The 14,318-nt window shown below is 44.4% G+C and overlaps 1 protein-coding gene across 2 annotated transcripts in view; it reads right to left on the bottom strand.

Annotated features, from left to right (window-relative positions):
- The window catches only part of USP32 (ubiquitin specific peptidase 32), a 941,828-nt gene that overhangs the window by 474,189 nt on the left and 453,321 nt on the right, over positions 1–14,318 (bottom strand). For both annotated transcript variants that reach the window (XM_069226537.1, XM_069226538.1), the window contains exon 9: positions 124–186. In XM_069226537.1, the coding sequence (XP_069082638.1) occupies positions 124–186 (63 nt within the window). The remainder of the gene's footprint in view (positions 1–123; positions 187–14,318) is intronic.

Raw genomic sequence — 14,318 nt, 5'->3', positions numbered from 1 at the left:
TTTACAGCTGAAATGATTTTTGTTTACTCCCAAAGAGTCAACACTCTGGATCCTTAAAACGTATGCAATCATTTGTTGAAATCAAAATCTGTAGCGAAATAGAACATTTAGGAAAAAGTTTACCTTGGTGGTGTCATGAGTACTTAAAATGTTATCTACGATGTCAGATAAATCCATTTGTAATTCCTAGAAGAAAAAAAACAGAAATTCCCAGTTAGTATGCACTGCAGTTATTGTTAATACATATATTTTTTGTCATAAATAAACAGTTAAAAAAAATATATATTTTTTGTGAAAAAGTAAATTAACGTTTTCATATACAGTAGTTCTCATACAGTAGTGCCCAAGCCACACCTTACAACATTTGAATGTTTCACTTGTCACTCTTTGCACAGCCAATGCCTTTCACATTCATAAAGCAGTACTAAGAATCTCATAATACAAGAAGGTTACTTTTAATCTTTGAATTAAAAAGCTAACAATTAAATGAAATGAAGGCACAAGAATTTCATAACTGGTGTAAGGAATCACAACAATTAATTAGGTAAGCATTTGATGTTATCATCTGTGGTAACTTTAGGCTCATTTGTCATTCGTTTCCAAAGCAAAGTGCATAGGGAAGTGGTAGATAGAAAGAAGAAACCATTGTACAGTAAGACTTGAATCTATTACTCCAACCTCTAGGCCCTTTAACTGGACAACAGAGTATATAAACAGTCAAGCACCGTACTAGTATGCAAGTATCTTTTGCTGAGTACAGATGGCAACAAACCAAAGTCCTGGTACCTGGAGGCTGGAAAGGGCTGGTGCAAGTGCAGAGGCATCTGGGCAGTAGCTGATTCAGTAGAGTCAACAATTCAAAGCAACAAGACAAAGCGAGAGACTGGTATTTTGGAGATTGATTGAGGGTGCAACCCATCCATAATAAGTTAAGGATGAAAACTAAATGGGTGAAGTACATGTATAGTATGTGTCAAACAAGCACCTTAATTCGATACACCGGGGTGCAAATACGGTGGCAGCAAATGAGACAATAAGGTCTCATTTGTAATTTGGACACTGTTTCAGGGTCAGCTATAGCAGAGTAGAGTGCATTGCACTGCATGTTCACGCTCTACAAGGGGGTTACAGTTTAGGCACATGGCATCATTAGTTATTTACTCTACGCAGAGGTCTGAATAGTACCAAAGTGGGAAAGTTTATAACCTCCTATTATTCTGGCTAGCATAGACTTGAGATTATATTATTTTCAGGTGAGCGCAGGATAGAAAATTGTGAGGAAAACAGGTTATTATATGGTGTGTTTGGGTGACCTCACTATGTAACAAACCCACTACTTGTACTGGGTTTACTCAGATTCATTTGAAGGACCTTAGCTCAACCCTAGGTAACCGTGACTTTATCAAAGGAACAAGTGTAAAGCATTAAGACACCCCAAAACAGCTGAATAAGAAAGAATCAAGACTCAGTAAAAACCTGACACCTATTTATAAAAATAGCTTGTAATTTTATATATAAAAAGACACCTCACTCTGGAAGTACTGGGGAGTTCAGTAGCCAGTGCTAAGCGTACCTTGATGGGAGTAGCTACCCTTGTTGCACAAAGAGATATCGCTTGTAAGTGGAGGTTGTGTCAAGCTCCCGCTATGGCCGATTGGCTGAAGGGGGGTGGACTGGTGTGCCATGATGGAACTGCCAGTTTACCAGGCACGAGGATGTATGCAGAAACACAGCAAGATCTGGGGGAAGTGGTGGATGTACTTTGGACTTGGACTCACCGTGGGTTGAAGGTGCCCCTCCTGTTACGCCCTGCTGTTACTGTATGCAGTGTAATATTGTCTATGTGATGCACTTGGAACGGTTTGTCTTCTATGTTTTGTTTGAAAACAAAAACACAAATAAAATTGTGTTATCAAATAGGCACTTCACTGACAAAACTCCACCAGAGGGTTCTAGAGATATGAATTTTCAAAGGAACAATAAATAAAAAGCTTTTTCACTTAGCTCAATAAATCATTGTAATGGACTGTGGTAAACTTCGTAAAACTTTTATGAAGTTGTAAACTGCTACTCTGGCTGACTTTGGGCGATCAACTCCGGAACAGAGCATGTCACAAGGATCATAGAGATCCAGCTGGACAGTTACCTTGCAGTCAAAGCAGTTTCCAGTCCAGTTCCAGTCTCTATAGGCAAACCAACACAGACTTCAATGGAGTGGTCATGAAGCAATGTAAACAGGATGCTGAAGATGATTAAGGATACTGATGTTGAGCCAGTGACGGATGGAGTGAGGGAGAAGTGAAGCGTGGGGTTCCTGGGACCACCCCTTGGTCCATGAACACAGTGGGGGGGGGACTTTAGGCACAGGGGTCGATGTTCCTCGAAGTCCAGTCTAAAACCAGCTGCCACCAGGTTCCAGTTATAGTTCAACAAGCAGATCCTTTTTCATGGCAATAGCTTCCTTGCTGGACAGCCAACCTGCACACTGATGAGTCTCCCGGGTGCAGTAGACTCAAGTGCAACATTTGAGGGTTGGGACTCTGTCTCTCAGGTGATCAGCCACAGACCGGTGTTTGGCAGCGGCTTCACCCTCTCTGTCCAAGATGCTAATCTGTCTGCAAAAATAAAAAAGCAGCCCTTGTCGTGTGTGTGTCAAGTGTGTGTCAACCGTTTGCACTTCAAAGACAACTTCCCTTTCGATGCTCACCTTTTGGGCTCACCCTGTGTTTGGCCTTCCTGCCAGGGAGAGGTCACACCTCTTTCAATGGCAGGCTCTTTGTGTTTCTTCCTAAGAATCATTCACACTTCATACAGCAGGGTAGAAGACTGTCTCGGGGCTAGCAACCGTACACGTTCACTGGAAAACTTTGGGCAACAAAGTGGTAACTTACTTAAGCTGCCATTTGTGCGAAAGTTACATTAAATTTGACTTTAGCAACAAGTCAGGTTTGATGAAACGATTCTTTTGATACCTTGAAGTATCATATTTAGTAGTCCTATTCAGAAGTTAGCACTGCTGAGTGATCAACATGTAACACTTTACTCTCCAGTGGAACTATTAGCCTTTCCGCAGTAAAAACGACAATGGAGGGATTTTACTGTCTGGACATGTAAAGTTAAGAGCCACATGCCCAACTTGTTATTATAATACACCCTACCTCTAGGGCTCAGTAAGCCTGTCTTAGGTGTGGCTTATAAATATTTAAAAAGAAGGTTTAGGCTTTTACATTACTTTAAATGGCAAAGTTGAGTTAGCGGATGAAAAACTGCTCTGCTAGCCAGCGGTGGTGGGCTGGGAGTCATACTTTGCATTGTCACCCAATCGTGGTGACACAATAACTACTTCAGTGCATGAGAGACACTTTAGCTCACAGGCCGTGGGTACCCCTGATACTGAAAGTGAGTAACCTTATGCCAATTCTAAGTGAAATAATCAGACATATACATTTTAAGAATCAGAGCAATGGAACTGGGGCCTCTTTGAAGTAGCACTGAAACCTGCTAGAGTTGGAAAATCAAAAGCACCGGACCAAAGCTTTGGGGTGATCACAGAAAAAAAGAGACATTTCCTTATACGAAATGAATAGCGAATAACCTTAGGAGACGGAGAAGAGAAGCTGCGGTAGAGGCTCTGACATTTGCCATAAAGAAGAAGGAGCAAGTACAAAAGATACAGAGACTTTAGTGGATTTAGAACAACTTCGAGGATATCTGAAATTAATCAGAATCACTAATGCCATTTCGATGAAATCTGAGGGGTTACAAACAATTTTCAAGAGATGTAGTGAGCTATCCTTGCGAGCAAGCTGAACCTCTGCAAGGAACATGACAGAGGGGAGAGTCCTACCCCACCCATGAAACTATGGTCCAGGACAGCACCCAGCTGCCTTTTAGCTAGATTTGCACTATACACACAGAGCATACAAAAATGATATAGGCTGGAACTGCATATAAAGACACTTTTTTTAATATAGTAGTAAGAAGCCAAAGGTCGTAGGCAACATTTTGCCAATAGCAAGTAACCAATAACATTATTTGTCTAGCTGAAATACAAGTGCACAAGTCAATTATCCCCAGTAGAAACACTGAATGCACCTCAAACAAATTAGAGATCATCCAATTGATTTGTTACTTGCTGACTGCAACAGAATACAGACAGTAAAATTATTCATATCACTCATATGCTGGGACAGACACTTAGGTCACAGCTCACTTGAGAGGTGTGAGTCTCAAGAATTTCAGTTTTAGGTACCAGGGGATGGTGGAAGACGATTCCCACTACAAATCCAAATCATGTATATTTTCCATGAGACTAACAAATATGCATGCAGGCTTACACGTTTCACCTGGAGGGTGAAGGGGATAGGGATAAACACAGCAGCACTGTTTTTTTGTTATCCCTACTAGGAGAAGCAGACACTTGTAAAGCTAAAACAGCATGTTATTGAGTTTTCACAAGGATTTTACAGTGTAATAGGTATTTCCAAAACCTCTCAAAACATCCCAAGAGTTAATAACACTTTGCAAAATGGCTAAGTGCTTGCCACAACAGAGCAAAGAGAAAGCAACCTTACAGACAGTTGACAACATCCTCCAGATCTCAAACCACCATAGCATAAACTGCCGTCTTTTTTGACCTCCTAGCTGGGTTTGAGAGTGCCTACCACAGACCCTCTCAATGCCACCTCCATAAGAATAAGAAGTTTGATAGCAATGTCCGACAATGGTTTGTTTTCTATCTAAGCAGCACATTTTCGTTAGTCTAGATGAGCTCCAAAATATCTGAATACATCCCTGTGACCAGAGGGCTCTCCAAGGTTAAGCTTTGAACCAGTGATCTTCAACTTCTAAATAGACCTCTTCAATGTACTCTCATCAGAGAATGACATGTCCTATAATATGATCATAATACAGTGGCCTACCTGGATCACAACTCCAAAAACGCATAGATGTCGAAGGTACACCAAAAGTAAAGCCAGAGTTGCTCACTAATGACAGAAAACAAGTGCAAGTGCAAAAATGTCTTTCTGCAGTTAACTTTTAACCTGAGGGCTAGTGTCGAGAACAATGGCTTTTCCACCAACATTTACTTCAACCTGAAGACATACATGACAATAAAAACAGCACAGTCTCTGCTACGCCCGATATGACAAGATCTCTCTAGTGGTCACAAAACATCACTGGGTGCCACAGCATGACCACAGAATCTTAAAGGTTTGCTATATCACATTCAAGGTTGTAAATAAAAACCTAATTGTACCTGGTGAGCAAGCTTATTATCTCTGGTGGCACACACATCATCCACGAAAACAATACCACCAGGCTCGAGACAAAGAAATGTAAAAAGGAAAAGTCTAGACAACAGACAAGGTGTACATCAAGGAACAGTATATGATGGACTTGGCCCTTTCTGCAGGGTCATCCCCCAATGTTTTGTATTAACCCTCCTGTTTTCTGAACCCGCTTTAGTTGGCCTTTTGGACTCTAAACACTTTACCACTGCTAACAGTGCTAAAGTGCTTGTGCACTCTCCCTCAAACAAGGTAACATTGGCTTACACCTAAATGGCTTATTTAATTTACTTGCAAGTCCCTGGTAAAATGGTACTATTTGTACCTAATGCCTGTAAAGTAAAAGCTTCTAGGGGATCCTGCAGCACTGACTGTCACCCACTTAAGTGGCCTTTTAAGCATGTCTCAGGCCTACCATTGCAGCCTGTGTGTGCAGTTTTTTAAAACTGCCATTTTGACTTGGCAAAATAATCTTTTTGCCCGGTTTAAAGCTTCCTTTTTTAGGGTTGAGTCTGTGAGCGCATGCGTCTCGCTTGCACGACTCTGTTGTGTCCAGTAAATGGCTTGGAGCCTGCCTATCGGTCACCATTTGTTGGTTTGTATGGCACTCTTCTTTACAGCCTCGTAATTTGTCAAGGCAGGCCTGGCATTATTTCCATTCCTCTGTGTGGAGTAGGGACCAAGCACTGATTGATTCAACTTTGACGTGACTGAGGTACTATTTTGTTCTTTTTAACTTCTCGTGCTCTGCTAACAGAAGGCTTGTGAGTGGCAAAAATGTGCCCAGCAGGACAAACAAAAATTGCAAAGTTATAGTTTTTGAAGCTAATTTTCATTTATTTTGCCAAGTCATCTTTTCTCACTTTCCACATGTTTTCTTTTGTTTTTACTAGTGGGTGCTCTTCTCAAAAGATAGCAATCAACTTGTTTGAAATATTGCAAAGTGATATTGTTTCTTTATTCTTAATCATGCAGAACACCCCAATCAACCCCACTACAATCCAACCCAATACACCCCACTTTACCCAACACCAACACAACCCACTCCAATCCAATCCACTCCAACCAACCCCACTCCAATACTCTCAACCCATCCCAATCTAACCTGCCCTACTCCAACCCATCCCACTCTAAACAAAAACAATCTGCCCCACTCGGATCCAAAAGTCTGCCACACTCCAATCTGTCCTACCCCATCCAAAACAATATGCGCCACTCCAATCTACCCCACTCTAATCCAAAGTAATCTGCTCCACTGCAATCTGCTGCACTTTAATCCAAAACAATCTGCTCCACTCCAATCCAAAACAATCTGCCCCACTCAAAACCAAAACAATCTGCCCCACTCAAAACCAAAACAATCTGCCCCACTCAAAACCAAAACAATCTGCCCCACTCAAAACCAAAACAATCTGCCCCACTCCAGTCCACCTCACTTCAATCTGCCTCACTCTGATCCAAAACAATCTGCCCCACTCCAATCCAGAACAATCTGTCCCACTCAAATCCACCCTTCTCCCATCTGCCCCACTGCGATCCAAAACAATCCACCCCACTCCCATCCAAAACAATCCGCCCACTCCAATTCAAAACAATTTGCCCCACTCCAAACTCACCCTATTCAAAACAATCTGCCCCATTCCAATCCAAAACAATCTGCCCCACCCCAGTCCACCTCACCCCAATTTGTTGCACTTTAATCCAAAACAATCTGCCCTACTCCAATCCGACCCACCCCCATTTCTCCCACTTCAATCCAAAACAATGCCCTACTCGAATCCACCTCACTCCAATCTGCCCCACTCCAATCCAAAATAATCTGCCCCACTCCAATCCTGTCCACTCCAGTCTCTGCCACTGTAAACCAAAACAAGCTGCTCCACTACAATCCTCCCTACTTTAATTTAAAACAACATGGCCCACTCCAATCCATTTCAATCTGCCACACTCCAATCTGCCCCACTCCAAATCCAATCCATCCACTCCAGAGCACTCCAAGCCCCACACTCAATGCAACCCACCTAGTTCCAATCCAATCCAACACCCCCCCAACCTAATCCAATCCAATCCACCCCAATCCAATCCAATGCAGCCCACCACACCCTAATCCAATCCACTACACCACATTTCAATCCACCCCACCCCACTCCAATTCAATCCACCACACACTATTCCAATCCATCACCCACCCTATCTCAATCCACTCCACCTGACCCCTGTTGAGTGCACCCCACCCAAATTCATCCAGCCCGCCAAGCATCAATCCATTTAGCCCGTTCCAATCCATCCCATCCCACCCCACTCTGATCCAATCTAGGTCACTCTGATCCAATCCACCCCACTCCAATCCAATCCAATTCAATTCAATTCAATTCACCCCACTCTAATCCACCCCACTCCAGTCTAATTCAATCCACCTCACCCTGCCCTATCACTCCAATCCGAAACACCCACCCCAATCCATTTAAATCCATCCCACTCTAATACACCCCAATCCCATCCACCTCACCCCATTTTAATCCACCCCAATCAACCCTGCTCCACTCAATCCACCCCACTCTACCCAAATCCAATCCACCTACTCTACTATAATTCAAACCACCCCACTACCTCACTCCACTCCATGCCACTCCACCCTATTCCACCTCATTCCACTTGCATCTACAACACTCTCTGCCACTGAACTCTACTATCCTCTACAATACTCTACTCCTTCTACTCCACTCCTTGGTCACATGACTTGGTGTAGCTGACAGTTGGTCTTTATGTATTACTTTCAGGCAGTGAGGAAAAGGATAATAGGTGTTGGCAGTATGGGCCATCTCTGTCTTGATGAGGGGGAGGAGCAGTCACCTACTACACTTGAACATAACAAAGGCTCTGTCTGAGCACACTTACAAAGGGTTTGACACTAGTCTTTTGTGCTCCTTGACAAGCTCGGATCAGGCCAGGGAGGCAAGAAATTTCAAGCACCTTCGGGGATGGAAACCACCAGAAGCTTTTCCTACTTCAAAGTAGGTACCAGATATAAATAATGACTGAAAAAGCTCTACCACCTAGATCCCAGCGCCTGGACTCTATCTGCAGTGAGTCCTATCTCCTAAATGGTGCCACCTCAGTACTGGACCATTGGAAGCGGGCCTGAAGGTGCTCTACCAGCCCAGCTATGGTCCTGTGAGCTAACTGATGCAGGATGACAGATCTCCTTTTAAACTGCTTCACAACCGCTAGTGCGCAACGCATCCCAGACACAGGACCTCATATTGCAGAAATGCAGCTTCCTCTGAACCACTGCTGCGCAAGGCATCTTTGACGCAGGACTTTGAAGGGCAAGCCCCTTGTTGACGGAATCCCCCATGATACAGGACTTCACATTGCAACCCTGCAGCTTTCTCAGAAAAGCCATTACGCAACGCATCCCCAACACAGGACTTCACATCACAAGGTCTTTCTCAACATCATCACTGACAACAATGCAGGACTCGCCAACGCAGCCCTATAGTTTCCACGGAACCGCCACTGTGCAATGCATCCTTGATGCAGGATCTCGCAATGCTCTCCAAATCAGGATTTAAGTTACTTTTTTCAACGGTCCTAACTTGGTCATTGTATCCAGCTCGAACTCCATCATGGTTGGCCTGAAGTTGCAACTTTGTCCCAGCTTGGCACGACCAGATAACTCCAGTTGGTGTTTTGTACTTCTAGGTACTAATTTAACTAAAACCTTGGAAATTACATATCATTGATTCTACTAATTTGATTTTTATCCTTTTAATCTCAAGCAAAATATTACATTTTACTCTGTGTTTCTAAACTGGTGTGGTGTTTTCCTGTGTTGTGCTTTCACTTTATTACTGTGGTAAGTGATGCACAAACACCTTACACATTGATTCTGTAGGGTATTACCCCCTCAACCAGTAACCCAAATTCCTACAGTATGCATCATTTATCCATTCATTTTTACCCCACATGACATTCACACCGCAGGGGTGGTGTGGGGGGGAGGGTCTGGGTTACAGATAAATGGAGGAAAGGGTGATTTTAGGGTTAAGGGGTGGGTAAAGGTAAATGGAGAGAAGGGTGATTTTAAGGTTAAGGGGTGAGTATTTTTTTAAAGGAATGTTTGAATGATTACCCACTTCAAAAACAAAAGGCAAACTAATGTTATATTGATTAGTTGCAATAAGTTCAAAACTAATGCTTTAAAAAACTAAAATAACGCTGAAAATCACTAGTTATTGTACTGTGAGCTAACTATACCTTATGCCCCTGCCATGCTCTGCCTCACATATGACCTCACATATTACTCATGACATGTTAAATGACAACATTGATGACATCTCAAATGAAATCACTGATGGCATCATCCAAGCTACTGCTCCTCAAATTACTCCATAAACCACTTGATCATTTAGAAAATAAAGTAAGTAGTATAGGCCCCACAAACATTCTTTGACTGTATGTACATGTATGCATACATGTACATACAAGTGACTGAATGTACATGTGTGCATCTATGAAATATAAATAGTGTAGTCGTGAAGCCAAGTCTGATTGAATATGGTAACATGTATATGGTGCACAGTTTAACTATAATAAACAATGTAGAGACTGAGCACTACTAGTGAGAGTTGCAGACGTGTGTTACAAATACATTGTGGCTTAAATTAGAGTCCTGTTGCCAAAATATGTGAAAACAAAAACTAAAGTTCATGCTTACAAAAAAATATTCACCTGTGGAGTTTTGTGCACATGCTGACATTAGAGAGCTGTCATGTAGTGTTATCACCAGTTTCGATATAAACTGGAGATGTGTAACGTACTGATATTTATTTCCAGATGTGCAATTAAAATCTTGGGACATTACAAACTGTTGAATGTGTAATCGCTGGGTGACTCACAAATGGTTCAAGATGCACATTATTTTAAGCGTTGAATTGGTGTATGCAAGACTGCTCATTCCAAGAATATGCGAAGGCTAGCTTTACAAACAGGCTTTAGCAGTGACAACAGCTTAGATATGAATCAGTTGACTTAAAATTCTAAGTTACACTTAGCTCACTAGCAAAGTTCAGGGGCTTTTTTTGTCTTTAAGCTAAGGTTTTTAAACACATTTGAATACCTATGATATCTGTATTGTAACCTTTGTTTTTTTATTGAATTTCTAGTTGATCTCTTTTAATGTAAACCAAGATCTTCTTTGCATACCTAACCACTGTTTATTTTCTTTTAATTTCTGGGGTATTTTAATGTAAGGGAAGATCGTATTACCACACCTGACCACAATGTCCATGTAACCATTATTTAGTTGTTTTCATGAATTTCTAGGGTTGTTTTTTTTTTTTTTTAACATATTCAGAAAACATTAAAACTATGCACAGCCTTCAGCCATGTGCGACAAGGATTTGGCACAGGCCAACCCACCATAGCCTACCCTACGTGGTCAGCTTGCTGCCACTGCCTCTGTTACCTGCCTTGGTGCCCTCCGTCCTCCATCTACATGTCATTACCCCCACTTTCTTCCTGCCCCAATGGTCAAATTTCTGCCATGGCCCCTACATTCTAACCCTCAGTTCTCTGTCTGCGTGCCCCAGCCCCTCCTGTCTACCCCTCCGTGGTCAGCTTGCTGCCCTTGCACTTCTCTCCTTCATTCTGAGTGTGTGCCTCTGCCTCCTCTCACCAGTTAACCGTGGTCCATTGAGCTGTCCCTGCCCAAGCTGGCCTGTCCTCTGTGGATAGCTTGCTAACACTGCTCCCCCCAACCTCTGCCCTCCATGCTCAACATGCATGCTCCTGCACCTCCCTCCTGCCCTTCATGCTTCATTATGCTGACCCTGCCCATCCCAACCTGCCCTCCGTGGTTAGCTTGCTGGCCCTTCCCTGACCCCTTATCTCTGCCCTCCATTCTCCATATGCTTGTTCCTGCACCTCCCTCCTGCTATCCATGCTCCATTATGCTAACTCTACCCATGTCAGCCTGCTTGTCATTGTCAAATTGCTGCTCCACCTCTCGGTTCAACACCTGCTTGTACCTGCCCCGTCCCACTAGCTCTGTGTGGACAGCTTGTTGTCTCAGCCCATGCCGATCTGCCCTAAGTGGTCAGCTTGTTGTCCCTGTCCTGCTCCCTCCCTTCTGCCCTGCATGGTCTTTTGTGCTGCTACTGCCCCTACCGCTTCCCCTCCAAGCTTAGCTTGCTTTCTCTATCCACCTTATCCCTGCCCTCTGTTGTTCGAGTGCATGCCCCTGCCCCTCCCTCGTGATTTCTAAGGGCGGATGTGCTGCTACTGGCCCTCCTGCTTCCTGCTGTGGTTAGCTTATTGTCCTTACTCCTGCCGCCCCTCTCCTTGCCATCTGTTGTCCAAGTCCATGCCCCCGGCCCCTCACCCCAGCTTCCTGTCCCTGCCCTCCAAGTCTGTGTCCTGCTCCCTTCCCTCTGCCCAGCATGGTCTTTGTGCTGTCACTGCCCCTCCCGCCTGCCTCTACCCACCTCTTCCCTGCCCTTTGTTGTCTAAGTTCATGCCCCTGTCCCTCCCCTCCTGCCTTCCAGGGGGTGATGTGCTGCCACTGTTTTTTGCCACTGCTCATGCTCAGGAGTTTAGGTTACTATATTCTCCATCCCCGATCCACAAGAATGGCCTGGGCTCCGTCGTTCTTCAACTTGAGAACTCTGGGTAGGAGTGGTATCGGCGGAAAGGTGTACTGGAGCCCTGAGCACCACTCGAGACAAAAATGTGTCTCAGAGCGACAGCTACCTTAGAAAATCGAGCACACAAAAGTGCTGACATTGTGCATTCTCAGCTGTGACGAATAGATCAGACCAAAGTTCTCCTCAATCTCTGAAGAGAAATTGCACCACTTCCAGATGGAGACACCATGTAATCAGCTAGACATGAACAGCTCAGTTTGTCTACTCTGGTGTTCAGAGAACCCACCAGATGTTGAAAAACTAGGAAGATATCTGACGTTCCAGCCAAGTCCAGAGGCTTAGGGCCTTGTGGCACAGGGTCCAGGACCCCACTTTATTGTGCTTCTTGCAGCACCACATGACAGTGGTGCAATCCGTGGACACCTGAACCAGTCTCCCATTGATGGATGGAGGGAAGGCTATAGATGACAGGTGTATCGCTCTCAACTTCAACAATTTGATGAGTCCTCTGATCTCCACCTCTACAAGGTGACTTCATGTGACACATCTGTAACCACTGTGAGTTCTGGGTGGAAAGGGAGAGGAATCTGGCGTTGACGCAATCTCCGTTTGTCAGCCACCACTGCAGATCTTTATGCAGTTCCCTCTGCATCAGGAAAATCTCTCGGACCTGGTCCAGATATCGGAGTCCACTGGTACTGAGAACCTGCATATGTCAACAGGCATGTTTTACCAGTAGAATGCAGGAGACCATAAGGTGTAGAAGTCTCACTGAAATCCAGGATAGAGGCTGAAACATCAGTATTATAACCTGAATATTCTGGACTCGCCGCTCTGGGAGATGAGTGCAAAATTGTACTGTGTCCAGAATGGCTCTGATAAAAAGAGTCAGATGTGATCTTAGTTTGTTGATAGAGAACACCAGCGAATGCAGTAGTTCCACAGTAGTATGGAGGTGGGAGACGACTGCCTGGTGTGAGCCTACCTTCAACAGCCAGTCCTAGAGGTAGGGGAAGACTGGAATCCCCAGCCTCCACAGATGTGTAGCAACCACCACCATCACCTTTCTGAACACTGAGGGGTGCTGGTAAGGCTGAAGGGAAGCACAGAAAATTGGAAATGCTCCTGACCTACCAGGAACTGCAGGTAAGGTCTGTGGGCCGGCAGGAAAGGAATATGGAAGTATGCATCCTGCAAGTCTAGCGCTACCATCCAGTCTCCGGGGTCCAGGGCAGCCTGGACCTAAGACAGATCAAAGTGAGCATTTTTAACTTTTCCTTTTACAAGAAGTAGTTTAGAGAGTGTAGCTCTAGAATTAGACAGTGGCCCCCATCCGTTTTCGGCACTAGAAAGTAGTGCGAATAGCAATCACAACCTACTACTGATGCTGGCACCTTCTCAGTGGCTCCACTGGCGAGAAGAGCTTGTACTTCCTGTTGCATGAGCGAAAAGTGGTCCTCCATCAGCTGATCAGGGGATGGTGGCATTGGTGATGGGATTTGTTGGAAAGGAAGGGCATAATCCAATTGAATCATCTGAAGCACCCATTTGTCTGATTTTATTGATGGAAAGGGTGGAGGGCAGATTGGGTAGACCTCTGGCCTTGGTTCCCACGGGTTTTGTGGGTCCCACGCCCACAGCCATGAAAGGACTGAGGTGCCTTGTGGCCAGGGATGAATGGATATAGCTGACAGCCCCTACCAGAACCAGAGAAGACATAGAAGGAGTAGAAGGTGGACTGTGGTTGTCGTGGGGCAATTGTAAGCCCCAAAGACCTAGCGGTAGCCCTGCTATTTTTACAATGCTCAAGCACTGAATCCACTTTGTTGCCAGTTGCCTCTTTGACAACAAAGGGCATGTCTATAAGGGATGGTTGGATATCCCCAGAAAAGCCAGCTGTCCTCTGCCAGACGTAGAAGCAATGGCTCTGCTCAGTGAGTCGGAGGTATCCAATACACAGAGAACAGTGAACTTTACTGCATCTCTACCACCAGCAATAACATGGGAAAATGTGCCTCGGCCTCCTACGAGACCATAGACAGCACCTGCACAACCAAATCCTATACAGGAATATTTGCCCAATAAGCACGCAATGTTCACAGAATGCAGTGCAAGGCTGGTGGAAGAAAACATTCACTTGCCAAATGTTTTGAGCCGCTTGGATTCCCTATTTGGTGGTGTGGTAGGGAATGCGCGATGGTTACACTTGGATGTAGAGGAGTGAAATACCAAGCACTCAGGAGTAGGGTGTTGGTTAAAGAAGGCTGGATGCCCAGGAGCTGACCAATTGTCGTGGGCTATAGTCCAGTACTAGAGCTTCTGAGGAGGATACCCTGGGCTTGCAGCACTTCTGTCAAAATGCTAGCTTTGACTTCCACAA

This window comes from Pleurodeles waltl, chromosome 3_2 (assembly GCF_031143425.1).
Source record: "Pleurodeles waltl isolate 20211129_DDA chromosome 3_2, aPleWal1.hap1.20221129, whole genome shotgun sequence".
Lineage (NCBI taxonomy): Eukaryota > Metazoa > Chordata > Amphibia > Caudata > Salamandridae > Pleurodeles > Pleurodeles waltl.
The sequence above is the reverse complement of the archived record's forward strand: the minus strand, read 5'-3'. Positions and strand labels throughout refer to the sequence as shown.